The 27,426-nt window shown below is 51.3% G+C and overlaps 1 protein-coding gene across 1 annotated transcript; it reads right to left on the bottom strand.

Annotated features, from left to right (window-relative positions):
- Positions 1–986: 986 nt before the first annotated feature.
- Positions 987–23,601, bottom strand: xkr7 (X-linked Kx blood group related 7). The gene is made up of 12 exons (XM_031894787.1): positions 22,610–23,601; positions 18,930–19,191; positions 18,081–18,316; positions 17,431–17,536; positions 8,828–8,912; positions 7,882–7,991; positions 7,373–7,514; positions 5,795–5,865; positions 3,715–3,843; positions 2,997–3,149; positions 2,658–2,790; positions 987–1,296 (listed from the first exon to the last, which is right to left on the bottom strand). The coding sequence occupies exons 2-12, from the start codon at positions 18,950–18,952 to the stop codon at positions 1,216–1,218; spliced, it is 1,269 nt and encodes a 422-aa protein (XP_031750647.1). The 5' UTR covers positions 18,953–19,191; positions 22,610–23,601; the 3' UTR covers positions 987–1,215.
- Positions 23,602–27,426: the final 3,825 nt, after the last annotated feature.

Here is a 27,426-nt window from a genome sequence, read left to right as displayed (position 1 = left end):
TGAATGGCGGCTGCGTGGCTGCATGGGCAGTTATGTGATGGGGAGGGCGTAACTGATGGAGGGGCAACTGAAATGGCGGCTGCGTGGCGGGCATGGGCAGTTATGTGATGGGGAGGGGTAACTGATCGAGGGGCAACTGAATGGCGGCTGCGTGGCTGCATGGGCAGTTATGTGATGGGGAGGGGTAACTGATCGAGGGGCAACTGAATGGCGGCTGCGTGGCTGCATGGGCAGTTATGTGATGGGGAGGGGTAACTGATCGAGGGGCAACTAAATGGCGGCTGCGTGGCTGCATGGGCAGTTATGTGATGGGGAGGGGTAACTGATCGAGGGGCAACTGAATGGCGGCTGCGTGGCGGAATGGGCAGTTATGTGATGGGGAGGGGTAACTGATGGAGGGGCAACTGAAAGGCGGCTGCGTGGCGGCATGGGCAGTTATGTGATGGGAGGGGTAACTGATGGAGGGGCAACTGAATGGCGGCATGGGCAGTTATGTGATGGGGAGGGGTAACTGATGGAGGGGCAACTGAATGGCGGCTGCGTGGCGGCATGGGCAGTTATGTGATGGGGAGGGGTAACTGATGGAGGGGCAACTGAATGGCGGCTGCGTGGCTGCATGGGCAGTTATGTGATGGGGAGGGGTAACTGATGGAGGGGCAACTGAATGGCGGCTGCGTGGCTGCATGGGCAGTTATGTGATGGGGAGGGGTAACTGAACGAGGGGCAACTGAATGGCGGCTGCATGGCCGCTTGAAACCATGCTGTTTGCAGCAGGCATCGATGCTCCAATCACAGCTGCAGCTTGTGGAACCAATAGGGAGCCAGTATTAAAGGGGTGAGGTGACAACCCTAGCACACAAGCCCAAGGGTATATTATGGGATGCCCAGCCCACAGCCCCTTCCAGATGTGCCATTGTGTCTGGGTCCTTGCAGCTGTCGTTACTATGGGCGCCCCATAGCAACAGTGACATCAGGTCAGGCTGATATTGAATCACATGGAGACTTTATTGCTACACAGAGAGGGATCGGTTCAGCCGGCCAACTGGCCACTAACTAAATCTGCCACACAAGCCTGGCATTTAGATCCAGTTACTGTACAGAAGGGAAATAGCTCCCCATACATGCACTTGCCTACAACTCCCAGCATGCCCTATACCAACAGACAAAAGCTTTGCACAATCAGCTGAGACATTTGCCCCCAGTTGCCCCAGCCCGTCACTCTGCCATGGAGGTGAGACACCCCGAGCTGCTGATCTTCATGAGTCGGTGAGCGGCCGTCACAGCAAAGACATTCTTCTGCCGAAAGAAAGGAAACGAGTGGGTCACGCAGGGCACCCCGGAATGGGAGGGGGCAATAAATGTGTGGAGCAAAGGGGCATTTAGATGTCATACTTATTAGCGCTCATTATCTCAGTACTTGGATATAAATTACAATCAGCCATAAGGAACCCCTTTCATGGGGGGGGGGTGATATAAACACAAACTAACCCCCAACATTTACTAAATGCTATGGGAACCCTGACAGCTCACATTCTTGGGGTTAGGTGAGGGACATGGATGAGGGGAAGAGATGATGGAGTTAGACCTTTGGCAGTCACATGTTGATGGTTAGGTGAGGGACATAGATGAGGGGATGAGATGATGGAGTTAGATTTTTGGCAGTCACATGTTGATGCTTGGGTGAGGACATGGATGAGGGGATGAGATGATGGAGTTAGACCTTTGGCAGTCACATGCTGGGGGTTGGGTGAGGGAGATGGATGAGGGGATGAGATGATGGAGTTAGACCTTTAGCAGTCACATACTGAGGGTTGGGTGAGGGACATGGATGAGGGGAAGAGATGATGGAGTTAGACCTTTGGCAGTCACATGCTGGGGGTTGGGTGAGGGAGATGGATGAGGGGATGAGATGATGGAGTTAGACCTTTAGCAGTCACATACTGAGGGTTGGGTGAGGGACATGGATGAGGGGAAGAGATGATGGAGTTAGACCTTTGGCAGTCACATGCTGAGAGTTAGGTGAGGGACATGGATGAGGGGAAGAGATGATGGAGTTAGACCTTTGGCAGTCACATGCTGGGGGTTGGGTGAGGGACATGGATGAGGGGATGAGATGGTGGAGTTAGACCTTTGGCAGTCACATGTTGAGGGTTGGGTGAGGGAGATGGATGAGGGGAAGAGATGATGGAGTTAGACCTTTGGCAGTCACATGTTGAGGGTTGGGTGAGGGAGATGGATGAGGGGATGAGATGATGGAGTTAGATGTTTGGCAGTCACATGCTGAGGGTTGGGTGAGGGACATGGATGAGGGGATGAGATGATGGAGTTAGACCTTTGGCAGTCACATGTTGAGGGTTGGTTGAGGGAGATGGATGAGGGGAAGAGATGATGGAGTTAGATGTTTGGCAGTCACATGCTGGGGGTTGGGTGAGGGACATGGATGAGGGGAAGAGATGATGGAGTTAGACCTTTGGCAGTCACATACTGGGGGTTGGGTGAGGGACATGGACGAGGGGAAGAGATGATGGAGTTAGACCTTTGGCAGTCACATGCTGGGGGAGAGTTGGTGGAAATAGGTGAAAAAATTAGATGAATTCAGACACTTGGGGTTGGTTGGGGTTAATAGGAGAGCAAGATTGTATTTTGGGGTTCAGTACCTTCCAGCGTCTCCGCATCATATACTTGCGCAGTTCAATCTGTGACTTGAGGAGACGGTGGCAGAGTTTCGCCTTTTTGTCCAGGTTGTTGAGCCAGGGGTGTCGGAGGCACTGGGCTGCACTCATTCTCCCACTGGTGGAACAGGAAGAATATGGTGTCAGGAACCAAAAACCCAACTCTCTCTCCTCATGTGGGTCATGTGCAAGGGTTCTATCCGATTCTGTCTCACTCTCTGGCTAAGTCTGTGGGTACCCCAGGCCACTTAGATATTTGGGGTTCATTGGGCCCATAGAGCTGTCAGGTTTAGCTGGAGAGCAGACAAAGGGAAAGTTTCTCACTTCTTCTCCTTGACCAGCAGGTTGGAGATAAAATCTTTGGCTTCATATGAGACCGACTCAAACGGCTCCTCATCAAATCCTGTCTCACCGCTCAGAACATTATTTAGGGTCTCTGTCTCGTTGTCACCAAGGAATGGAGATAATCCACTGACCCTGAGAGAGAGAGAGAGAGAGGAGAGAGAGAGTAAGAGAGGGAGAGAGGAGAGAGAGAGTAATGATTTGATTTGATTTGAGTAAGAGAGTGAGAGTAAGAGAGGATAGAGAGAGTAAGAGAGGAGAGAGAGAGAGTAAGAGAGAGAGGGAGAGAGAGTAAGAGAGGAGTGAGAGAGAGAGAGAGAGAGAGAGAGAGAGAGAGGGAGAGAGGAGAGAGAGAGTAAGAGAGGATAGAGAGAGAGTAAGAGAGGAGAGAGAGAGAGTAAGAGAGAGAGGGAGAGAGAGTAAGAGAGGAGTGAGAGAGAGAGAGAGAGAGAGAGAGAGGGAGAGAGGAGAGAGAGAGTAAGAGAGGAGAGAGAGAGTAAGAGAGGAGAGAGAGTAAGAGAGGAGAGAGAGAGTAAGAGAGGGAGAGAGAGAGTGAGAGTAAGAGAGGATAGAGAGAGGGAGAGGGAGAGAGACAGGCGGTGGTCGGGTAGTGACATGCAGTACAGCCCAGCAGGAATTGCCCCCAGGACCATAATAAGTGGGGGGCACATAGGAGAAAGTGAGACTCGGGGGGGCTCACATCATATACGTGATGACCCCGACGCTCCACATGTCGGTTGGGAAAGACACAAAGTCGAAATTAATGACTTCAGGGGAAAGGAATTCCGATGTCCCAAAGGAAACCTTCAGTTTGTTCTGTGGCTTAAACCTGAAACAGATACAGAGACCCCATAACCTCATCTGAACTGGGCTACATCCAACAGCAACACGCAACATACATGCCATACACACGTGATAGGTTCAACTTCAACCTGAGGTGGTCATGCTGATCCCTACCCATAATGCCATTCTCAAAAACATAATCTTGAATGTGATCCCTTAACAAGCCTTCAAATAACTTTCTTCTCACAGATGTCAGACTTACTGGTCTATAATTGCCAGGCTGAGATCGTTAACCCCTTTTAAATATAGAAATTACATCAGCTTTCCATACAGACAGACGGAACACGCGGTACCATACAGACAGACGGAACACGCGGTACCAGACACACAGACGGAACACGCGGTACCATACAGACAGACGGAACACACGGTACCAGACAGACAGACGGAACACGTGGTACCAGACAGACATACGGAACACGCGGTACCAGACAGACAGACGGAACACGCGGTACCAGACAGACAGACGGAACACGCGGTACCAGACAGACAGACGGAACACGCGGTACCATACAGGCAGAAACGGAACACGCAGTACCATACAGGCAGACGGAACACGCAGGTTACCAGACAGACAGACGGAAACACGCCGGTACCAGCACAGACAGACGGAACATCGGCGGTAACCCAGAACAAGACAGACGGAAACACGCGCGGTACCAGACAGGGACAGACGGAACACGCCGGTAACCAGACAGACAGACGGAAAACACGCAGGGTACCATACAGACAGACGGAACACGCGGTACCAGACAACATACGGAACACGGCGGTACCACAGACAGACCAGACGGAACACGCCTACCAGACAGACAGACGGAACACGCCGCCGGGCTACCAGACAGACGGAACAACGCGCGGTACCCAGACAGACGGAACACGCTGAACCGCACGGTTTACCAGACAGACAGAACGGAACACGCAAGCGTACCAGACAGACAGACGGAAAACCACGCGGGTACCAGACAGACAGACGGCAACACGCCGGCGGCTACCAGACCAGACAGACGGAACACGCGGTACCAGAACAGACAGAGACGGAACACGCGCGTACCATACAGGACAGACGGAACGCGCCTGGGCTACCAGACAGACAGACGGAACGCGCCGGTACCATAACCAGACAGACGGAACACGCGGATACCATACAGACAGACGGGAACACGCCGGGGTACCAGACAGACAGACGGAACACGCGGTACCAGACAGAGCCAGACGGAAACACGCCAAGGGGTACCAGCACAGACAGAACGGAACACGCCCGATCGGGTACCAGACAGGACAGACGGAACACGCGGTACCATACAGACAGACGCGAACACGCGGGGCGGTACCAGACAGACAGGACGGAACACGCAGGTTACCATACAGACAGACGGAACACGCGCGGGGTACCATAACCAGAACAGACGGAACACGCGGTACCATACAGACAGACGGAACTACGCGGTACCAGACAGACAGACGGAACACGCGGTACCATACAGACAGACGGAACACGCGGTACCAGACAGACAGACGAACACGCGGTACCATACAGACAGACGGAACACCGCTAGCCGCGGATACCAGGGACAGACAGACGGAAACACGCGGCTACCATACAGACCGACGGAACACGCGGTACCAGACAGACAGACGGAACACGCGGTACCATACAGACAGACGGAACACGCGGTACCAGACAGACAGACGGAACACGCGGTACCATACAGACAGACGGAACACGCGGTACCAGACAGACAGACGGAACACGCGGTACCATACAGACCGACGGAACACACGGTACCAGACAGACAGACGGAACACGCGGTACCATACAGACAGACGGAACACGCGGTACCAGACAGACAGACGGAACACACGGTACCAGACAGACAGACGGAACACGCGGTACCAGACAGACAGACGGAACACACGGTACCAGACAGACTGACCTTCGTGCCAGACCAAAATCTATGATTTTCACCATGTGACTGGTTGGAGAAACACAGACAATGTTTTCGGGCTGCGAGACAGGAGAAGGGAAAAGATTTTAGTAGTTTTTCCCTCTGTGCTTATTCTTATGTGTCAGGGAGTCTGTGGCTCAAGCAATGGGCGGGACTAGAACACTCTGATAGGGGCTTACAGGGGGAGGGGCAGGGAGTCTGTGGCTCAAGCAATGGGCGGGACTAGAACACTCTGAAGGCGGCTTACAGGAGGGAGGGAAACAGGGAGTCTGTGGCTCAAGCAATGGGCGGGACTAGAACACTCTGATAGGGGCTTACAGGGGGAGGGGCAGGGAGTCTGTGGCTCAAGCAATGGGCGGGACTAGAACACTCTGATAGGGGCTTACAGGGGGAGGGGCAGGGAGTCTGTGGCTCAAGCCAATGGCGGACTAGAACACTCTATAGGGGGCTTACAGGGGGGAGGGCAGGAGTCTGTGGCTCAAGCCAATGGGCGGGACTTAGAACACTCTGATAGGGGGTTACAGGGGGAGGGCAGGGAGTCTGGGCTCAAGCACATGGGGCGGACTAGAACACTCTGAATAGGGCTTTACAGGGGGAGGAGCAAGGGAGTCTGTGCGCTCAAGCAATGGGGGGACAGGGACAAAGGGACAACTCTGATAGGGGCTTGGGGGGAGTCTGGGAGCAAGGAGAACAAGCAATGGGCGGGGACTAGAACACTCTGATAGGGGCTTACAGGGGGGGAGGGGCAGGGAGTCTGTTGTCGGCTCAAGCAATGGGCGGGACTTTCAAGCAATGGGCGGGACTAAGAACTCTGATAGGGGCTACAGGGGGAGGGGCAGGGAGTCTGTGGCTCAAGCATAGGCGGCTGGGGCGGAGCTGGAGAACACTCTAGCATGATGGGGCTTACAGGGGGAGGGGCAGGGAGTCTGCAATTGTCTTACAAGCAATGGGCAATGGGGAACTAAGAACACTCTGATAGGGGCTTACAGAGGGCAGGGAGATCTGTGGCTCAAGCAGATGGGCGCGGGAGACACTCTGATAGGGGCTGTGTGGCTTCGCAATGGGCAAGAACACTCTGATATGCGTGTGGGCAAGCGGGACTAGAACACTTACTGAGTCTGTGGCTCAAGCAAGGGGCTTACAGGGGGAGGGGCAGGGAGTCTAGTTTAGTCAGTGGGTGGGACTAGAAGACACTGATCATGGCTTTAGGGCGTGCAATAACAGTATTGGCACACAGGGCAATTCAGGGCATTTTGTTGCCTGCTGAGCATCACTGGGTGACAGAACACTGTATGTTCCAACTGGACTGCGAATCCTGAAGCCACTCGGAAGGGCAAGTCCAGCTGCTTTAGCCCCAGTCACTACTGATGTTGTATCTCTTCCCCTTGATTCGTTAGAACCCTCGTACCCCCAGGAGATCAGGAGACTATTCACAGGGCGTTGCTACCCCTATAAATCTATCCCAATGTTCATGAAATTCAATGAGAAGATATGGCAGTTCAACCTAAGGCATTGTATGGCCAAGCTACTCTAGTGCTGTTGCCCCCCAGCCCCCAGATGAGGTACCTTGAGGTCTAGATGTAGGACGTACATCTGGTGCATGTAGAAGATGCCCTCACAGATCTGGCGCACAAACACCATGGCATCCACCTCCATCAGCTGGTAACTCTCATCGATGATCCGCTCAAAGAGCATCCCCCCTTCCACACTGTGGGGAACACAACGAGACATGGAGCTAAAGCCACTGGTACAGAAAATAAACAGGATGAGGTACCATAGGGCGCATCTTAGGTGTGGTCACTCATGGCCAGAGGGGCAATTATTGGCACAGGATGGCAGCTATAGGGACATAGATTTATACTTGGGGTATTTATCAGAGTGGGCACAGAGCTGTAGGACGGGGGGCACAATGGGCAAGAATTGGGAGGGTCACGGACAGTACGGGACTAGTGATGCATAGGGGGATTTATATAGCAGTGCCCACCCCTTCCCTGATGTCATTTGAGGGTGCGGGGCAAGCATGAGTTATACCCAACCCATGAATTAGTAGCAGAGACACAACAATCTCCACTTACTATTCCAGAACAAGAAAGATCTCGCTGGGCATCTCCACCGCATCAAACATCTGGATGATATAAGGGTGGTCCAACTGATTCATCACTTGGATTTCATTCAGAGCCATCTCCTGGACCCAGAGAGAGACACACAGGGCATCTCTTAGACTCAGAGAGACCAGTATTTGGTGGTGTCAGTAGAGACCCAGATACCAGTCTTTAGTGGTGCCAGTAGAGACCCAGATACCAGTCTTTGGTGGTGTCAGTAGAGACCCAGATACAAGTCAAGGTTGTGTCAGTATAGACCCAGATACCAGTCAAGGTGGTGCCAGTAGAGACCCAGATACCAGTCTAGGTGGTGCCAGTAGAGACCCAGATACCAGTCAAGGTGGTGCCAGTAGAGACCCAGATACCAGTCTAGGTGGTACCAGTAGAGACCCAGATACCAGTCAAGGTGGTGCCAGTAGAGACCCAGATACCAGTCTAGGTGGTGCCAGTAGAGACCCAGATACCAGTCAAGGCAGTGCCAGTAGAGACCCAGATACCAGTCAAGGTGGTGCCAGTAGAGACCCAGATACCAGTCAAGGTGGTGTCAGCAGAAACCCAGATACCAGTCAAGGTGGTGCCAGTAGAGACCCAGATACCAGTCAAGGCAGTGCCAGTAGAGACCCAGATACCAGTCAAGGTGGTGCCAGTAGAGACCCAGATACCAGTCAAGGTGGTGTCAGCAGAAACCCAGATACCAGTCAAGGTGGTGCCAGTAGAGACCCAGATACCAGTCAAGGTCAGAAGTCCATAAATGAAAGTTCATGGATCATTGTAATGATATCTGAGTGGGGGGCTAACTCTAATTTCCTAACCCTAATACACTTACCTTAATACCATAACCCCAATACTACCCTAACCCTAATGCACTAAACGTAATACCCTTACTCAAATACCCTAACCCTAATACAGTAACCCTCACCCGATCTTTGCTGCTCAGAATTTTCACCACAAGCTTCAGGCCACTGGACTTTTCTGTGCAGAGATGGACTTCTCCGAAGCGCCCCCTGGCACACAAACAAAGGCTGATTAGTTCCATGTATATTGTTATGGGGTTGGGGCAGAATGGGAGAGAAACCATGCGCAGCTTATAGAGTCTGTTTAAAATATGTCAAGAATAACATAATGTCTCGTAGCGAAATATAATTACCCCTTACCCCAGACTTTTGTACCAGGGTACTGTATGTGCCCAGGGGTTACTGTATGTGCCCAGGTGTCTTTGTGCCCAGGGGTTACTGTATGTGCCCAGGGGTTAGTGTAATGTTGCCCAGGGGTTAGTGTATGTGCCCAGGGTGTCTTTGTACCAGGGTAGTGTATGTGCCAGGGGTACTGTATGTGCCCAGGGGTTAGTGTAATGTGCCCAGGGGTTCGTATGTGCCCAGGGGTTACTGTATGTGCCAGGGGTTAGTGTATGTGCCCGGGGATTAGTGTATGTGCCCAGGGTGTCCTTTGTGTACCAGGGTACTGTATGTGCCCAGGGGGTACTGTATGTGCCCAGGGGTTAGTGTATGTGCCCAGGGGTTACTGTATGTGCCCAGGGGTTACTGTATGTGCCCAGGGGTTAGTGTATGTGCCCAGGGGTTAGTGTATGTGCCCAGGGTGTCTTTGTACCAGGGTACTGTATGTGCCCAGGGGGTACTGTATGTGCCCAGGGGTTAGTGTATGTGCCCAGGGGTTACTGTATGTGCCCAGGTGTCTTTGTACGAGGGTACTGTTGTGCCCAGGGGTTGAGTGTATGTGCCCAGGGGTTAGTGTATGTGCCCAGGGTGTCTTTGACCAGGGTGTATGTGTATCTGTATGTGGCCAGGGGGTACTGTATGTGCCCAGGGCTTTTACGCAGGTCTGTATGTGCAGGGGGTACTGTATGTGCCAGGGTTAGTGTATAGTGCCCAGGGTTCTGCAGTGTGCCAGTGGTATTTGTGCCCAGTGGTTACTGTATGTGCCCAGGGGGTACTGTATGTGCCCAGGGGTTAGTGTATGTGCCCAGGGTGTCTTTTTACCAGGGTACTGTATGTGCCCAGGGGGTACTGTATGTGCCCAGGGGTTAGTGTATGTGCCCAGGGGTTACTGCATGTGCCCAGTGGTTAGTGTATGTGCCCAGGGGTTACTGTATGTGCCCAGGGGTTAGTGTATGTGCCCAGGGGTTAGTGTATGTGCCCAGGGGTTAGTGTATGTGCCCAGGTGTCTTTGTACCAGGGTACTGTATGTGCCCAGGGTCCATATAAGGTTTGCCACCTATCTGGTTTTGAACCTGTCAGCCCAAGAAAACAGACAGAAATGACCCCGCCCGATTGCATGGGAATGTGATAGGGACCCTAGATTGTAAGCTCACTGGGGCAGGGGCTGATGGGAATGTGATAGGGACCTTAGATTGTAAGCTCACTGGGGCAGGGGCTGATGGGAATGTGATAGGGACCTTAGATTGTAAGCTCACTGGGGCAGGGACTCATGGGAATGTGATAGGGACCTTAGATTGTAAGCTCACTGGGGCAGGGGCTGATGGGAATGTGATAGGGACCTTAGATTGTAAGCTCACTGGGGCAGGGACTCATGGGAATGTGATAGGGACCTTAGATTGTAAGCTCACTGGGGCAGGGACTGATGGGAATGGGATAGGGAGCTTAGATTGTAAGCTCACTGGGGCAGGGGCTGATGGGAATGGGATAGGGACCTTAGATTGTAAGATCACTGGGGCAGGGACTGATGGGAATGGGATAGGGACCTTAGAGTGTAAGCTCACTGGGGCAGGGACTGATGGGAATGGGATAGGGACCTTAGATTGTAAGATCACTGGGGCAGGAACTGATGGAAATGTGATAGTGACCTTAGATTTTAAGCTCACTGGGGCAGGGGCTGATGGGAATGGGATAGGGACCTTAAATTGTAAGCTCACTGGGGCAGGGACTGATGGGAATGTGATAGGGACCTTAGATTGTAAGCTCACTGGGGCAGGGACTGATGGGAATGTGATAGGGACCTTAGATTGTAAGCTCACTGGGGCAGGGACTGATGGGAATGTGATAGGGACCTTAGATTGTAAGCTCACTGGGGCAGGGACTGATGGGAATGTGATAGGGACCTTAGATTGTAAGCTCACTGGGGCAGGGGCTGATGGGAATGGGATAGGGACCTTAGATTGTAAGCTCACTGGGGCAGGGACTGATGGGAATGGGATAGGGACCTTAGATTGTAAGCTCACTGGGGCAGGGACTGATGGGAATGGGATAGGGGCCTTAGAGTGTAAGCTCACTGGGGCAGGGGCTGATGGGAATGTGATAGGGACCTTAGATTGTAAGCTCACTGGGGCAGGGGCTGATGGGAATGGGATAGGGACCTTAGATTGTAAGCTCACTGGGGAAGGGGCTGATGGGAATGTGATAGTGACCTTAGATTGTAAGCTCACTGGGGCAGGGGCTGATGGGAATGGGATAGGGACCTTAGATTGTAAGCTCACTGGGGCAGGGACTGATGGGAATGTGATAGGGACCTTAGATTGTAAGCTCACTGGGGCAGGGACTGATGGGAATGAGATAAGTAATCCCCCCTATAAAGGGGATCACCACCTCTGGCTGGGTAGGTTTATGACAAAACAATAACAAAGGGAACTTTATTAGGGAAGATTCAGAGGAAAGTTCTTGATTACGGGCCCATCAGTCTCGGTGCTGGTAGTGATGGGGCAGAACAAACCCTGACACTGGATTTCCCATTGAGTCAACAGACTCAGAATCTGAGGAAGAATCCAAAGTTCTTTGTTGTACATCTGACAGAGAAGTAAAAACCAACTCCTCTTGGGCCAGCACAAAGCGATCATGAGAGACCTGTTTGTGGTAGAGCTTCCTGGGCACGACAGGGAATTATGGGAGTAAATATAAACCAGAGGATAATTCCACTTGACTTCAGATAATTCAGATAGTCCTTCCTGGAAATTGAACACAAAGTTTTGGCCATTGAATCTACAGATGGAGATCCCCTGTGATCTGTTATTCTGCAGAAGACCTCTTGATTTAGGGTCCATTCTCCTGGTCTGAAACTCTTCTGGCCAAACCAATATGCACAGTCTTCGCCCTAAATATGAACTGCAGGAGGGACATATTTCTCTGCCCCTGAGATGATCTTATTCAACTTCTGACTTTAAAAAGGGGCTTTTGTACCCCCTTGTTTTTATATATAGTTGAGTTGTCTTGAATAATTCTGAGGGGTCTCCTCTTCAGATGGTGATGGAAAACAAGAATTGTCTTTCTTTGATATGTTACCTGAGGTTGGACAATTAAAATGTACCCATGGGTCCCATTCTCATTGTACAAATAGTTGCCCGATATGTGTACCCCAGCCTGTTGAGCCTATTGATAATGCCAAGTTCCTCTCATTAGTGCTTATGGTGACCATTTCAGTAGTTGCCTTGTCCTGAGAGATGGGACTGCAGAACATCTTTAGGCTGTGATATTGTCCTCAAAATCTCTGCTTAAGGGTCTCATATGGAGCTTGGCCCAAGGAACTGCTTCTATAGAGGGGGTGGTGGGACCCAGGATGTTCATTGCTTCCCTCATTTGGTGGGAACTCTTTCATATTTTCTGCTTGAATCACAAATCCCAGGAACTGGATGGTTCTTCTTAGATTAATATTTCCATTTTTTGAAGAAAGTCCCCTTTTAAGAAAACGTTTGGCTAGGTAGGGTTACCAACCATGCCATGGAGTTAACTATTTCTGTAAAAACTCAAGGTGCTGCAAACACTTGAGTCACGAGTCTCCCAACTAGATGCAGCCGCCTCCCCCTCTCCAGATAACTTAAAATTGCTTAATGAAGCACAAAACAACCCAAGCCATTAAACAAAAAGCACTGAATAAGCTTTACTTTATCAAAACGAATGTATACGAACAGGGAGAGAGAGCGGGTAGAATGCTAGCCCACCTGGCCAAAGCCCATACCACCCCCCCTCCAGTCCCCGCACTGAGAGACTCCCTAGGCAAATTGCATACTGACCCCCCGGCGGTCCAAGAAATGTTGGTCTCATTCTATACGGACCTGTACAAGACCAAACTCGCAGCCCCTGAATCAGAAATGAATTCCTTTCTTGCTTCACTAGCTCTCCCGACATTGCCCCGAGACTACAGGTAAGGCTGCAGGGGCCGACGGTCTCCCCATAGAAATATACAAGAGGCACTCTAAAATACTAACCCCACTTTTACTTAAGCTCTTTAAGGAAGCCATACAACTTGGTCAGTTCCCTGAATCCCTCTACGAAGCAGCAATTGTTCTCATTCCCAAGCAGGGCAAGGACCCACTACTCTGCCAATCGTTCAGGCCAATCTCCCTTCTCACGGCAGATGTGAAAATTTTTGCCAAAGTTCTAGCCCGTAGGTTGAACAAGGTAATTACTAAAATAATTCACCCCGATCAGATAGGATTCATCCCTGCAAAAACCGCGGCCCTAAACACTAGACGGTTGTACCTAAACCTAGCTCATACCCCTGCCGGCCAGTATGGCCAGTATCCGCATCAATTCCCTCACCACCCCAGCTTTTGCACTATCCAGGGGCACAAGGCAGGGGTGCCCGCTATCTCCCCTGCTCTTTGCCATAGCCATAGAACCCTTTGCCCAGGCAGTGCGGGCACACCCCCAGATTGTGCCGATGACAGTTTAGTGTACCTAGGGGACAGAGGCCCCTCCCTGTCTGCACTGATTGACCCCACACAGGGATTGGGTAGAATCTCAGGGCTACAAACCAGTACTGCTAAATCAGTACTCTTTCTGGTGGACAAGCAACAACCCAACAAACCCCTGGATACATGCCCGCTGCAGATCTCTAGCAATTCACCTACCTGGGTATACAGATAGCCCTTCCGATATGACAATACTATAGTCTCACCATAGAAAGCCTCTTCCAGTGGGCACAAAATAAATGTAAAACCTGGGAAACCTGACCAGTGGGACCAGCCGGGAGAATTCAACTGACCAAAATGTTTCTGTTACCGAAAGTCCTGTATGCGCTATGGCATTCCCCAATATACATCCCCAAAAAGGTATTCACCCAGCTGAACTCTCTACTCAGTAAATTCATGTGGGGCTCCTGTAGACCCCGACTACGTTTAACTACTCTCATGAGGCCCAGAGATGGGGGGGGGGGACTGGCACTTCCAGATGTATATACTTACTATGTGGCAGCCCAACTAACACATATTTCCCCCGATGGTTCACCCAGACATCTCCCCCCCACTACACCAGCTGTGGGCTTTGGTATCTGGCAACCAGGGATCCCCCTGGCCCTCTCTGTTGGCTAAAAAACTACCAAGCAATGCCCTATCTATACTGGTACTCCAGAATACAATACTCCAGGCTGGGCATAGATTAATAAAACAATACCCACCCCAGACTCCCCTCTGGCACAATTTAGACTTCCCACAGCTGGTATCGCACAACCCTCCTAGAATCTTGTACACGCTCAGTATTACCCCTGCAACAACTATGTGACACCAGGCAGCTCCCCTCCACGCAGTGGCTAACGTACTACAAACTGGCAAGGGCACTTACCTCCCAATCTGCCCGCTCCAACATCTCGGTAGCCAATTCTCCATTAATAGACTCTCTTTTAATACCCGCCCACAAGGGCAAGATCTCGAGCCTGTACAAACAACTGTACAAACCACAGCATACAGACCCTGAGCTGCGTGGACGGGATGCCTGGGAGAGCACACTGGGTACTCTCTTTGATGTTCAGTGGGAATGGATACTTACCACCCCAAAGCTGGTCTCATTCGCGTATAGGCATAGCTTGTTGCAATTGTATTTAATTCATAGAGCTTACTATACTGTACAAAGACTGTATGCCATGAAAGTACTGACCTCACCTCTGTGCCCGAGATGTGGCTCTGAGACCGCTACATTAGTACATACCTTATGGAGCTGCCCGAGCCTAAAACAATATTGGGAGGAAATAACCGGGTGGCTTACCGCTGCAATCCTGGGTTGGGCCGCGAGTATAGCTAGAAACTGCTTATTAACTGTGGATTTGAATGACACTCTTGATAGCCATACAAAAATGTTTATTTTGAAAGCCATGTTCCATGCCAGGAGAATACTCACCTAGCACTTGAACGACCGAGCACCCCCAAAATCACAGGAGTGGAAAAAAGCCATGGACGAAACTGCTGCTTCAGGGCGAACTATACTGGACAGGAGAGGGAAATTGCTCACCTACATGCCAATCTGGTGTCACTGGACGGACTGCCTCGGTACCCCAGTCCCCTTTCCCACAGGAGATCCCCCATAGATATCAATCCTCTCCCCGTAAATCCTCCACTGCTCCCACTCTTCACAGGACTCTTAGGTTTTGGATCCTTACTAGTACCAATGCACAATGTATGCCAATGTTGTATTTGATTACCGTGCTGTTCAATAAAGATATTTGTTTTAAAAAAAAAAAAAAAAAACTCAAGGTGCTCTTAGTTATGTCGAAGGAAGGGGCTTGAAACTTAAAGTGATGAAGAGTCAACTAAAGAAGGACAACTGGCCTGGCACGTGAGGCATGAACAGCGAACATAAAGATTGGCCTGCTCAAGGTCTAGAGTAGACATGTTGTCTCCATGATCTTAGACATTTAATACTGAATTTAGTTAAAGAGGTGCTCAATAAACATTTAGACCTTCTGTCCATGGGGTCCCTCAATCCAGAGCCATCTTCTGCTGGTATAAGTTTCTAGAAAGTGACAGAGGACAACTCAACAAGATTCTCCCATAGAAGCATCTAAAGTGGCCGATGTCGGTTTTCAAGCTGTCCATGGTGAGTTCCATCACATCCTTGGGAGTTTCCTCTCACTGTTGTTTTGTACTGAGGAGAGTTGTGAGACATACCCCAATGTTCCTCTTCAGTCCTTGCCCTAGCAAAAGACTCTCTAAACTCTGCCATTTCTTTGTTCAGGGTTATGAGTCTTGGTGAGTTCAGAAGTCACTTTGTTATTCTTTCACCTCATGTGGTCTCCAGTAACCTAATTTCCCCAACACTAGCCATAACTAGATCCACCTTTGGGGGAAAACCCATTTTGATGACTCGCCCTTAGTAAATACAGGTGCTTTATCAGGGTCCTTCCATTCTTTTTCACTAGGGTTTCCATGACAACATGCATAGGGAAGGGCTTTTTAATTCAAGAGGGTGGGGTCCATGATTCAGAGCCGCCTAGATCTTCCGTAGTAGAGTTTTACCAAGTTGGTTGGTTTATTTAGAAGGAAACAAAGTCAGTTCATCAGAGGAAGAATACCTTCAAGCAGCACTAGGGGCAACTGATTGAGACTCATCTCCTAAACAACAGATTGTATAAAGCCCTTCATTCAGTCAGTAGGAGGATTTGGTTCATTATGAACAGGAAACATAGGAGCCCTGGGGCTGCTTAGGAAATGAGAGGCCCCAGCCAACTCCAATCTTCACCGACACCCCTTTGGGGCTGACAGAGAACCTGAACACGGCCAAGAGAAACCCAGAAATGTGGTACAGACAATGGTTCCGATAGAATCAAGGTCAATATCAGGGTAGTGGTCAGGGGAGGCAGCAATCAGCGGAGTCAGGATCATGCACAGGTCAGAACCAGGAAGCAATAACATAGGAGAAGGCTCAGGCACGGAACTGTAGCCATGGGCCAGCTTGGGCAATGAGTGTAGGTTTGGGCAGGCATTTTAAAGTGACAGACAACACAAGAGCACCAGGATATGTCTGACGTCACAATGCATCTGATTACATGCAAGCGTCATGACGCATGAATGGGCCAGAACATGCGCCACCAAGAACTCATTTGAACCCGGGACTGGTGCACAGATTTAACCCGGGACTGGTGTGAGAAGGAGGAAGACAAGTAAGTCTCCTGATTCGGAGCCAATAAGGATTAGGGTTCCCAAAGGTACCTTTTCCCCCCAAGATGTCTTATCTGTGACATCATCAAAAAAGCGCTCAGGAGAAGGCTGTGGTGGACCAGCCTGTGCAAGCTCAGAACCAAAGAGAGTAAGGACCACCATCTTGGATTTCTTTGGCATCAATGTATCAGTGCTGCAATCCATTATCATGTGCATTGAGGAGAAGCTTTAGAAGGTTGAGGTACCATCTTGCCTCACTATATATAAAGATCTGGGGCAAGATCTGGGCCAAGTATGGAACCGAAGGGGCTCGACACAAGGATGGCCCACCCCAGGGGTGACACGTCCCTATGGTCCGTAGGAGCCCACATAAAGAAGGAAATGGTACCGATATAGTCCCTCACTCCAGCACCCTACCTAGGCCGGACACAAGAACAGGGGTGGGGGGGGGGGTGAAACCCTTTATTGGTGGGATCACCTTCTAATTCTCCACTGTCCTACCAGTAGCAAGAAATGATCTCATAGCATGCTGCCAATGGGACTGCAGGGAAGTCTAAATAAGGATAATAATGTTTCCATACAAAGTGTCTATTGATGGTTTGCATGTGTCGTTCCCATACATGTGTATGTATATATATAGAGAGAGAGAGAGACAGACAGAGAGAGAGATAATATCACCAACATACCCTCCAAGGGTCTCTTCCATGTTCATTTCATACAGGCTGGAGACATCTCCTGGATGCAAAGTGACAAAGTGGTGAGGGAAAGGGGCAGCCGGTGGGGGACAGTCATCTGTTTGTAGAGAGAAGAAGAATGAATATCTGTGGGGGCCCCGGCTGTACATGACTCCCTAGAAAGTTTCAGTTCCATATGAAATATTATATCCAGAAAGGAGCTCACCTACCCCAGTCCTACCCATTGTCCCATATTCATGGGCATATTCCTGGGTAGGGCCACTCACACCCAACACTCACACCCAACATGCTATTAAGTGAACCTTGTGCCCAAAGGTGTATAAGAACCCTAAATAGGGCTGAATACTACCCAAAACTAGTAGGAAAGAATTTCTTATCCTTTAAACTAGTGGTTCCCAAACTGGGGGGCAGCCCTTCCCCCAAGTGACCCAGAATCAATATGACTGGAGGGTCTTAACTGATGGTGACATTTGGCTAGAATGCTTCTTTGTTCCCCTGGGTATCCATTGAATCCCTCGCTGAGGACCAGTTTGGGGCATTTGTTGACACAAAATTTCTAAATATTTATATAACCCCAAAAAATTTATTTGACCAAAAAACCTCAAACCGCCCAGGCCAGGCCAACATGTCCCATTTCTTACCAATTATCTGAAACACGTCTTGTCCTATTATAACAGTTGGACTCTGCGGCACGCTCACCGTGCCCTCTGGGCTTGTTAGGGCTTCCACAGGGGCCTCCTCATTGCTAATTCTTGCAATCGGGAGATGCATTTTTGGTGGTTGAACATTTGTAGGACATGCATGGGAGTCAATGTCACTGGGCTTGATGTTGTCACCCTCACATGACTCCACCACTTGGCTGCTGCTCTGTTCGGGTCTGCAAAAAAGGAAGGCAATATGAAATGACAGATGGTAGGGGGGCACCACTTGCCCTTGAATGAAGAGACTCATGATGTTTGGAAAACTGTTTGCATGAAGAAGAGACCCATGTGTATTGAGGAACCTCTAAAGCCATTAAAGGAAGCTGCCTGAGTCTGTGAGAAGGAGAGACATGGGAGGGTCTGTGAGCTTCAAGTCCTCCAAGAAAAGTTCTGTCCCCATAAAGGAGAGACTTACAAGGGCTGGATGACCCTATATTTATAAAGGGGAGGTCCTTTGAGATCAAGATCATTCTAGAACCATGGAGGAGATACCTGTGAGGAGAAGCTTATACAGAGAACAGACAGGAGGGATGGGAAGTTGGCCTCCTAGAGACCACTATACCCATAAAGAAGAGGCCCATAAAGATCTGTTTCCATGAAGGAGACCTGAGAGGTTTTGGAAGTTCTGTTCTCATACTTGAGAGACCTATGAGTGTCATGGAGCTCTATACTTGTACATGGAGACCTGTAGGGGGTTAAAGAGCTCTGTATCTAAGAGACCTTTGAGGGACACATGTGAGAGCTATAATGTTCCTCCTGAATATTACACTGCTTATTTGTGAATGTTACCCCTCGGTGCATTTTGTATCCATCCCTGGAGTGTCCTGTTCCTTCCTGCCCCCACTAGGACTGGGAGAGGCTGTTATTTGTGGACTCTTGATCTGCTTTTCCACCGTGTCCTCACAAGGCCGTGGAGGGGTCTTTGTAGAGGGGCCGTTGTGTTGGTGCTGGTGCCCCCAATTTTTTTTTACTTCTTGTCCTTGAGTTCTGTTGGGGCTGTAAAGCCTTCTTTCTCTGTGTGACTGGACTGGCCGAAGGGAACCCTCTTGCCCTGTGAAATAGAGGCCTTGTTAGATTTGGGGGGAACCTCTAGAACGCTTTATTGTTTGTACATAGATGGTGCCCTCCTGGGCCCAGTACAGTAGCGGTACATGTGGGGTAGGGGGAACCTTCCCAGTGGGATTAGGACTAACTAGTAGAACTGAGCAGAGACAATACATTGGATTCTCAAAAGTTGCCCCTGCCCAGGGTATGTAACTTCTACACTCCCTACCCTCCCTCTCGTGTTTACCCGACCTAGTGCCAAGGTGGCAGCCCCTGACCATGTTCCAGGACTAAGTTTAGAGCCTGTGAATTCCATTAGTGATTGGCACTGTCATTGGCAGCTGCCCCACAGATCTGGGACTCTCTGAGCTCAGAGAAATGTGATCCCTGGGGGGGGGCAGAAGGAACCGGCGTCAGCGTATACAAGCCAACGTGTCAGGCTTGCACCCCAGTAATGCCACGTGGGGAGGGGAGTTCTAGGCCAAACCAATAAGCACACCCGCTGGGGGGAGGGAATAAATTGCCTGACTATACCTCTCTGCATTTCTACATAGTCTCTTGGGTTTCTATGCTGTTAGGGGGGCCTACCCTGACCCCTCCCCCCCAAAAATACACTGAGGTTTCTTTCTGCAATAGATCAGGGTACTTACAGGGACATGGGTAATTATTTCTAGAAATCTTAGGGCCACATTTATCTGCACCTCAAAAAGTTTCTTGCTATTTTAGTTGTGAGCTCTTGGGAACAGGAAACCCAGTATAAAGGCAGGCCCTGACTGTGCTACCAAGGGGCCCAGTGTAGCCAGTCTGTACTGAGGTATTAATGATGTTTAATTACAATTAACTAGAGATAGGGGAGTCCCAAGCTGGGGGGCTTCTATAACAGCTGTGTGCAAGTGCAATTTCCTGTTTGAAACCCCCCCCCCCTGCTGGCAAATAGGGGATCAGGTATCAGACTATTCACCCCACATGGTGTCAGGGAATTCATTAAGGAGATTCCCCTCTCTGGCACATTCAGTGGTCAAATACCTCCTACTCCTAACTGTATTACTCAGGGGAGAGTAAGAGTTATGGCTGAGCTGGGCAGGGAAGGAGTGAGTAGGGGTTATGGCTGAGCTGGGCAGGGAAGGAGTGAGTAGGAGTTATGGCTGAGCTGGGCAGGGAAGGAGTGAGTAGGGGTTATGGCTGAGCTGGGCAGGGAAGGAGTGAGTAGGGGTTATGGCTGAGCTGGGCAGGGAAGGAGTGAGTAGGGGTTATGGCTGAGCTGGGCAGGGAAGGAGTGAGTAGGGGTTATGGCTGAGCTGGGCAGGGAAGGAGTGAGTAGGGGTTATGGCTGAGCTGGGCAGGGAAGGAGTGAGTAGGGGTTATGGCTGAGCTGGGCAGGGAAGGAGTGAGTAGGGGTTATGGCTGAGCTGGGCAGGGAAGGAGTGAGTAGGAGTTAGGAGTTATGTCTGAGCTGGGCAGGAGTGAGTAGGGGTTATGGCTGAGCTGGGCAGGGAAGGAGTGAGTAGGGGTTATGGCTGAGCTGGGCAGGGAAGGAGTAAGTAGGGGTTATGGCTGAGCTGGGCAGGGAAGGAGTGAGTAGGGGTTATGGCTGAGCTGGGCAGGGAAGGAGTGAGTAGGGGTTATGGCTGAGCTGGGCAGGGAAGGAGTGAGTAGTAGTTATGGCTGAGCTGGGCAGGGAAGGAGTGAGTAGGGGTTATGGCTGAGCTGGGCAGGGAAGGAGTGAGTAGGAGTTAGGAGTTATGTCTGAGCTGGGCAGGAGTGAGTAGGGGTTATGGCTGAGCTGGGCAGGGAAGGAGTGAGTAGGGGTTATGGCTGAGCTGGGCAGGGAAGGAGTAAGTAGGGGTTATGGCTGAGCTGGGCAGGGAAGGAGTGAGTAGGGGTTAGGGCTGAGCTGGGCAGGGAAGGAGTGAGTAGGGGTTATGGCTGAGCTGGGCAGGGAAGGAGTGAGTAGGGGTTATGGCTGAGCTGGGCAGGGAAGGAGTGAGTAGTAGTTATGGCTGAGCTGGGCAGGGAAGGAGTGAGTAGGGGTTAGGGCTGAGCTGGGCAGGGAAGGAGTGAGTAGGGGTTATGGCTGAGCTGGGCAGGGAAGGAGTGAGTAGGGGTTATGGCTGAGCTGGGCAGGGAAGGAGTGAGTAGGGGTTAGGGCTGAGCTGGGCAGGGAAGGAGTGAGTAGGGGTTATGGCTGAGCTGGGCAGGGAAGGAGTGAGTAGGGGTTATGGCTGAGCTGGGCAGGGAAGGAGTGAGTAGTAGTTATGGCTGAGCTGGGCAGGGAAGGAGTGAGTAGGGGTTATGGCTGAGCTGGGCAGGGAAGGAGTGAGTAGGAGTTAGGAGTTATGTCTGAGCTGGGCAGGAGTGAGTAGGGGTTATGGCTGAGCTGGGCAGGGAAGGAGTGAGTAGGGGTTATGGCTGAGCTGGGCAGGGAAGGAGTAAGTAGGGGTTATGGCTGAGCTGGGCAGGGAAGGAGTGAGTAGGGGTTAGGGCTGAGCTGGGCAGGGAAGGAGTGAGTAGGGGTTATGGCTGAGCTGGGCAGGGAAGGAGTGAGTAGGGGTTATGGCTGAGCTGGGCAGGGAAGGAGTGAGTAGTAGTTATGGCTGAGCTGGGCAGGGAAGGAGTGAGTAGTAGTTATGGCTGAGCTGGGCAGGGAAGGAGTGAGTAGGAGTTATGGCTGAGCTGGGCAGGGTAGGAGTGAGTAGGGGTTATGGCTGAGCTGGGCAGGGAAGGAGTGAGTAGTAGTTATGGCTGAGCTGGGCAGGGAAGGAGTGAGTAGGAGTTATGGCTGAGCTGGGCAGGGTAGGAGTGAGTAGGGGTTATGGCTGAGCTGGGCAGGGAAGGAGTGAGTAGTAGTTATGGCTGAGCTGGGCAGGGAAGGAGTGAGTAGGGGTTATGGCTGAGCTGGGCAGGGAAGGAGTGAGTAGGGGTTATGGCTGAGCTGGGCAGGGAAGGAGTGAGTAGGGGTTATTGCTGAGCTGGGCAGGGAAGGAGTGAGTAGGGGTTATGGCTGAGCTGGGCAGGGAAGGAGTGAGTAGTAGTTATGGCTGAGCTGGGCAGGGAAGGAGTGAGTAGGAGTTATGGCTGAGCTGGGCAGGGAAGGAGTGAGTAGGGGTTAGGGCTGAGCTGGGCAGGGAAGGAATGAGTAGGGGTTAGGGCTGAGCTGGGCAGGGAAGGAATGAGTAGGGGTTAGGGCTGAGCTGGGCAGGGAAGGAGTGAGTAGGGGTTAGGGCTGAGCTGGGCAGGGAAGGAGTGAGTAGGGGTTAGGGCTGAGCTGGGCAGGGAAGGAGTGAGTAGGGGTTATGGCTGAGCTGGGCAGGGAAGGAGTGAGTAGGGGTTATGGCTGAGCTGGGCAGGTAGGTAGGTAGAGAGTGGATGAAATAGGCATTGCCCTGAATAGTGGGTTCCAGAGCAGGTTCCGGACAGACACCTACCTTGCCCAGTGAGTCGGTGCCCAGGAAGGACAGAAGTTGCTCAGTTTCCCTCCTTGGGAATAGAAAGCCTTGGGTATCGATACGATGCTCGGTGCAGTGGTGGCAGTGCCAGTGGGCAGGACGAGAGCTTGCTTGGTGCAGTGGTGGCAGTGCCAGTGGGCAGGACAGGAGCTTGCTCTGCGCAGTGGTGGCAGTGGGCAGGATGGGCGCTTGCTCGGTGCAGTGGTGGCAGTGCCAGTGGGCAGGACGGGAGCTTGCTCGGAGCAGTGGTGGCAGTGCCAGTGGGCAGGATGGGAGCTTGCTCGGTGCAGTGGTGGCAGTGCCAGTGGGCAGGACGGGAGCTTGCTCGGTGCAGTGGTGGCAGTGCCAGTGGGCAGGATGGGAGCTTGCTCGGTGCAGTGGTGGCAGTGCCAGTGGGCAGGACGGGAGCCTGCTCGGTGCAGTGGTGGCAGTGCCAGTGGGCAGGACGGGAGCTTGCTCAGTGCAGTGGTGGCAGTGCCAGTGGGCAGGACGGGAGCTTGCTCGGTGCAGTGGTGGCAGTGCCAGTGGGCAGGACGGGAGCCTGCTCGGTGCAGTGGTGGCAGTGCCAGTGGGCAGGACGGGAGCCTGCTCGGTGCAGTGGTGGCAGTGCCAGTGGGCAGGACGGGAGCTTGCTCGGTGCAGTGGTGGCAGTGCCAGTGGGCAGGACGGGAGCTTGCTCGGTGCAGTGGTGGCAGTGCCAGTGGGCAGGACGGGCACTTGCTCGAGTGGGCACTGTATCCCTTACCCAGGAACCTACTGGGCTGCACCTGTTACAAGCAGATCCTGGGCAAAGGAACTTGCCATTCTTCCTGCTGAAAGCGCTGCCCATGTGACCAATCCATCTTCCTGGGAGCCCCAGTGTCCCACCCAGGGTGCTGCCCGCACAGATCCATTTCACTGGGGCTCAGCCCAAGAGCCTCCCTGCCCAGGGTGCAGAGTGTGACGGACTGGGACAGGCAGTTCTGTTTACCCTGGAAGGGACCTGGGCACTGGGATTAGTGGGATGTACAGAGGCAGCTGCTCCGCATCATTAGTATCTCCCATGCCCACCCTGGGAGGGGCAGTGCCAGCTTGTGGGCCTGAGGCATCTCTCACCAGCCCATGGCTCTGCAACCTGGGGCAAGGGCGGCAGCACCCCTAGAATAAGGGCAGTGGCACCCCTAGAATCAGGGTAGCATTAGGACTGGCACATTCATATGGGGAGGAGGGCAATAATGCCAGGGCAATTGGCACATCTTGTACCTACAGCTGAAACCATCATGTCTCATTTTTGAGTCTATTGCCCCAAGCTGGCACCAACCCACTGTGCCCAGTGCCAACATCCCATCTACTGTATATATCCCAGCCAACACTGAAACTTACTAAGCACTGGCATTTCCCCAAACTGAGCAACTGGGGTACAATAAGGCCTGACACCCCCAAACCCACCTGCCCTGAATGCTGTATCATAATGTGCCCTGGGCTTAGGCCTGTCACTCAGGTATTACAAGGGATAATGTACCCCCTACTGTAAATGATAAGGATATTAGCAGTTACTGAGGGGTTCTGTGCCCCCCATATAAAGGCACAAGGCTGCAGGCTGAGTTATACAGGGAACTCTGAGTATCACTCATGTATTATAAGGGATACTGTACCCCCTACTGTAAATGATAAGGATATTAGCAGTCACTGAGGGGTTCTGTGCCCCCCATATAAAGGCACAAGGCTGCAGGCTGAGTTATACAGGGAACTCTGAGTATCACTCATGTATTATAAGGGATAATGTACCCCCTACTGTAAATGATAAGGATATTTGCAGTCACTGAGGGGTTCTGTGCCCCCCATATAAAGGCACAAGGCTGCAGGCTGAGTTATACAGGGAACTCTGAGTATCACTCATGTATTATAAGGGATAATGTACCCCCTACTGTAAATGATAAGGATATTAGCAGTCACTGAGGGGTTCTGTGCCCATATAAAGGCACAAGGCTGCAGGCTGAGTTATACAGGGAACTCTGAGTATCACTCATGTATTATAAGGGATAATGTACCCCCTACTGTAAATGATAAGGATATTAGCAGTCACTGAGGGGTTCTGTGCCCCCCATATAAAGGCACAAGGCTGCAGGCTGAGTTATACAGGGAACTCTGAGTATCACTCATGTATTATAAGGGATACTGTACCCCCTACTGTAAATGATAAGGATATATGCAGTCACTGAGGGGTTCTGTGACCACATACAGTGGCTTGCAAAAGTATTCGGCCCCCTTTAACTTTCCCACATTTTGTCACATTACAGCCACAAACATGAATCCATTTTATTGGAATTCCACGGGAAAGCCCAATACAAAGTGGGGTACACGTGAGAAGTGGAAGGAAAATCAGACATGATTCCAAACATTTTTTACAAATAAATAAGTGCAAAGTGGGGTGTGCGTAATTATTCAGCCCCCTTGGGTCTGAGTGCAGTCAGTTGCCCATAGACATTGCCTGATGAGTGCTAATGACTAAATAGAGTGCCCCTGTGTGTAATCTAATGTCAGTACAAATACAGCTGCTCTGTGACGGCCTCAGAGGTTGCTAAGGGAATATTGGGAGCAACAACACCATGAAGCCCAAAGAACACACCAGACAGGTCAGGGATAAAGTTATTGAGAAATATAAAGCAGGCTTAGGCTACAAACAGATTCCCAAAGCCTTGAACCTCCCACGGAGCCCTGTTCCACCGATCATTCAGAAATGGCAGGAGTATGGCACAACTGTAACCCTACCCAGGCACGGCCCCCCCTAAACTCACAGGCCCAACAAGCGCTGATCAGAAATGCAGCCAAGGGGCCCATGGTGACTCTGGGGGGGCTGCAGAGATCTACAGCTCAGGGGGGGGAATCTGTCCATAGGCAACTATTAGTCCTGCACTGCACAAAGTTGGCCTTTATGGGAGAGGGGCAAGAAGAAAGCCATTGGTAACAGAAAACCATAAGAAGTCCCGTTTGCAGTTTGCCACAAGCCATGTGGGGGACACCGCAAACATGTGGGAGAAGGGGCTCTGGTCAGATGAGACCAAAATGGAACTTTTTGGCCAAAATGCAAAACGCTATGTGTGGCGGAAAACTAACCCTGCACATCACTCTGACCCCACCATCCCCACTGTCACATATGGGGGGGCAGCATCATGCTCTGGGGGGGCTTCTCTTCAGCAGGGACAGGGAAGCTGCTCAGAGTTGATGGGAAGATGGATGGAGCCAAATACAGGGCAATCTTGGAAGAAAACCTCTTGGAGTCTGCAAAAGGCTTGAGACTGGGGCGGAGGTTCCCTTCCAGCAGGGCAACGACCCTAAACATAAAGCCAGCGCAACAATGGGTTAAACCCAAACATATCCATGTGTTAGACTGGCCCAATCACAGCCCAGATCTACATCCAATGGGGAATCTGCGGCAAGATCTGAAACTGCTGTTCCCAAAGGCTGACCATCTAATCTGACTGGAGCTGGAGCTGTTTTGCAAAGAAGAATGGGCAAGGATTTCAGTCTGTAGATGGGCAAAGCGGGTAGAGACATACCCTAAAGCCTGGCAGCTGGAATTGCAGCAAAAGGGGGTTCTACAAAGTATTGACTCAGGGGGCTGAATAATTACGCACACCCCACTTTGCAGTTATTTATTTGTAAAAAATGTTTGGAATCATGTATGATTTTCCTTCCACTTCTCACGTGTACCCCACTTTGTATTGGTCTTTCACGTGGAATTCCAATAAAATTGATTCATGTTTGTGGCTGTAATGTGACAAAATGTGGAAAAGTTCAAGGGGGCCGAATAGTTTTGCAAGCCACTGCAGAGTATGGCACACACAGGCAGCATAGGGCAGGCAGAGCATGGCACACACAGGCAGCATAGGGCAGGCAGAGTATGGCACACACAGGCAGCATAGGGCAGGCAGAGCATGGCACACACAGGCAGCATAGGGCAGGCAGAGTATGGCACACACAGGCAGTATAGGGCAGGCAGAGCATGGCACACACAGGCAGCATAGGGCAGGCAGAGCATGGCACACACAGGCAGCATAGGGCAGGCAGAGCATGGCACACACAGGCAGCATAGGGCAAGCAGAGTATGGCACACACAGGCAGCATAGGGCAGGCAGAGTATGGCACACAGGCAAGGCAGGCAGAGTATGGCACACACACAGACAGCATAGGGCAGGCAGAGTATGGCACACACACAGACAGCATAGGGCAGGCAGAGTATGGCACACACACAGACAGCATAGGGCAGGCAGAGTATGGCACACACAGGCAGCATAGGGCAGGCAGAGTATGGCACACAGGCAGTACTGGCAGGGGTTTCTTCTGGGAGCTTGTTAGCATTTGGAAATAGTCATTATATAGTCCCCTAAGGTGTGTAATTATATGCTGGGGCTTGCTGTGCTATCCAGGGGGAGGAGGAGCCATATGGATTTAAGGGTGCACCTTAATATGGCATAATATAATTTTTTCACATATGAATGAAGGGGGATATCCCTACAGTGAGCACCAACCATTTGGGTTTTTGCTGCCCTACCACCATTAATGTGGGTATGGATGGTCTTAAAAGCTCTTGTGATAACACGGGTGTGGTTTCAAGTAGGTGCAGTTTAAAAAAGGGGAGTGGTCAAAACTGGCTTCCATTATCAGCCCTCCAGAAAAATTCTGGCTCTCGGTGCCACAGACGTTGGACACTGGTGTAAGGGAATGTCTGATTCACTTGGAGCCACAGATAATTTATTGAACCTGATGTGTTTTGGTTTCTCTCTTATACACAAGGTCTGGGATGAGTTCCAGAT

Source organism: Xenopus tropicalis, chromosome 10 (genome assembly GCF_000004195.4).
Source record: "Xenopus tropicalis strain Nigerian chromosome 10, UCB_Xtro_10.0, whole genome shotgun sequence".
NCBI lineage: Eukaryota > Metazoa > Chordata > Amphibia > Anura > Pipidae > Xenopus > Xenopus tropicalis.
The sequence above is the reverse complement of the archived record's forward strand: the minus strand, read 5'-3'. Positions and strand labels throughout refer to the sequence as shown.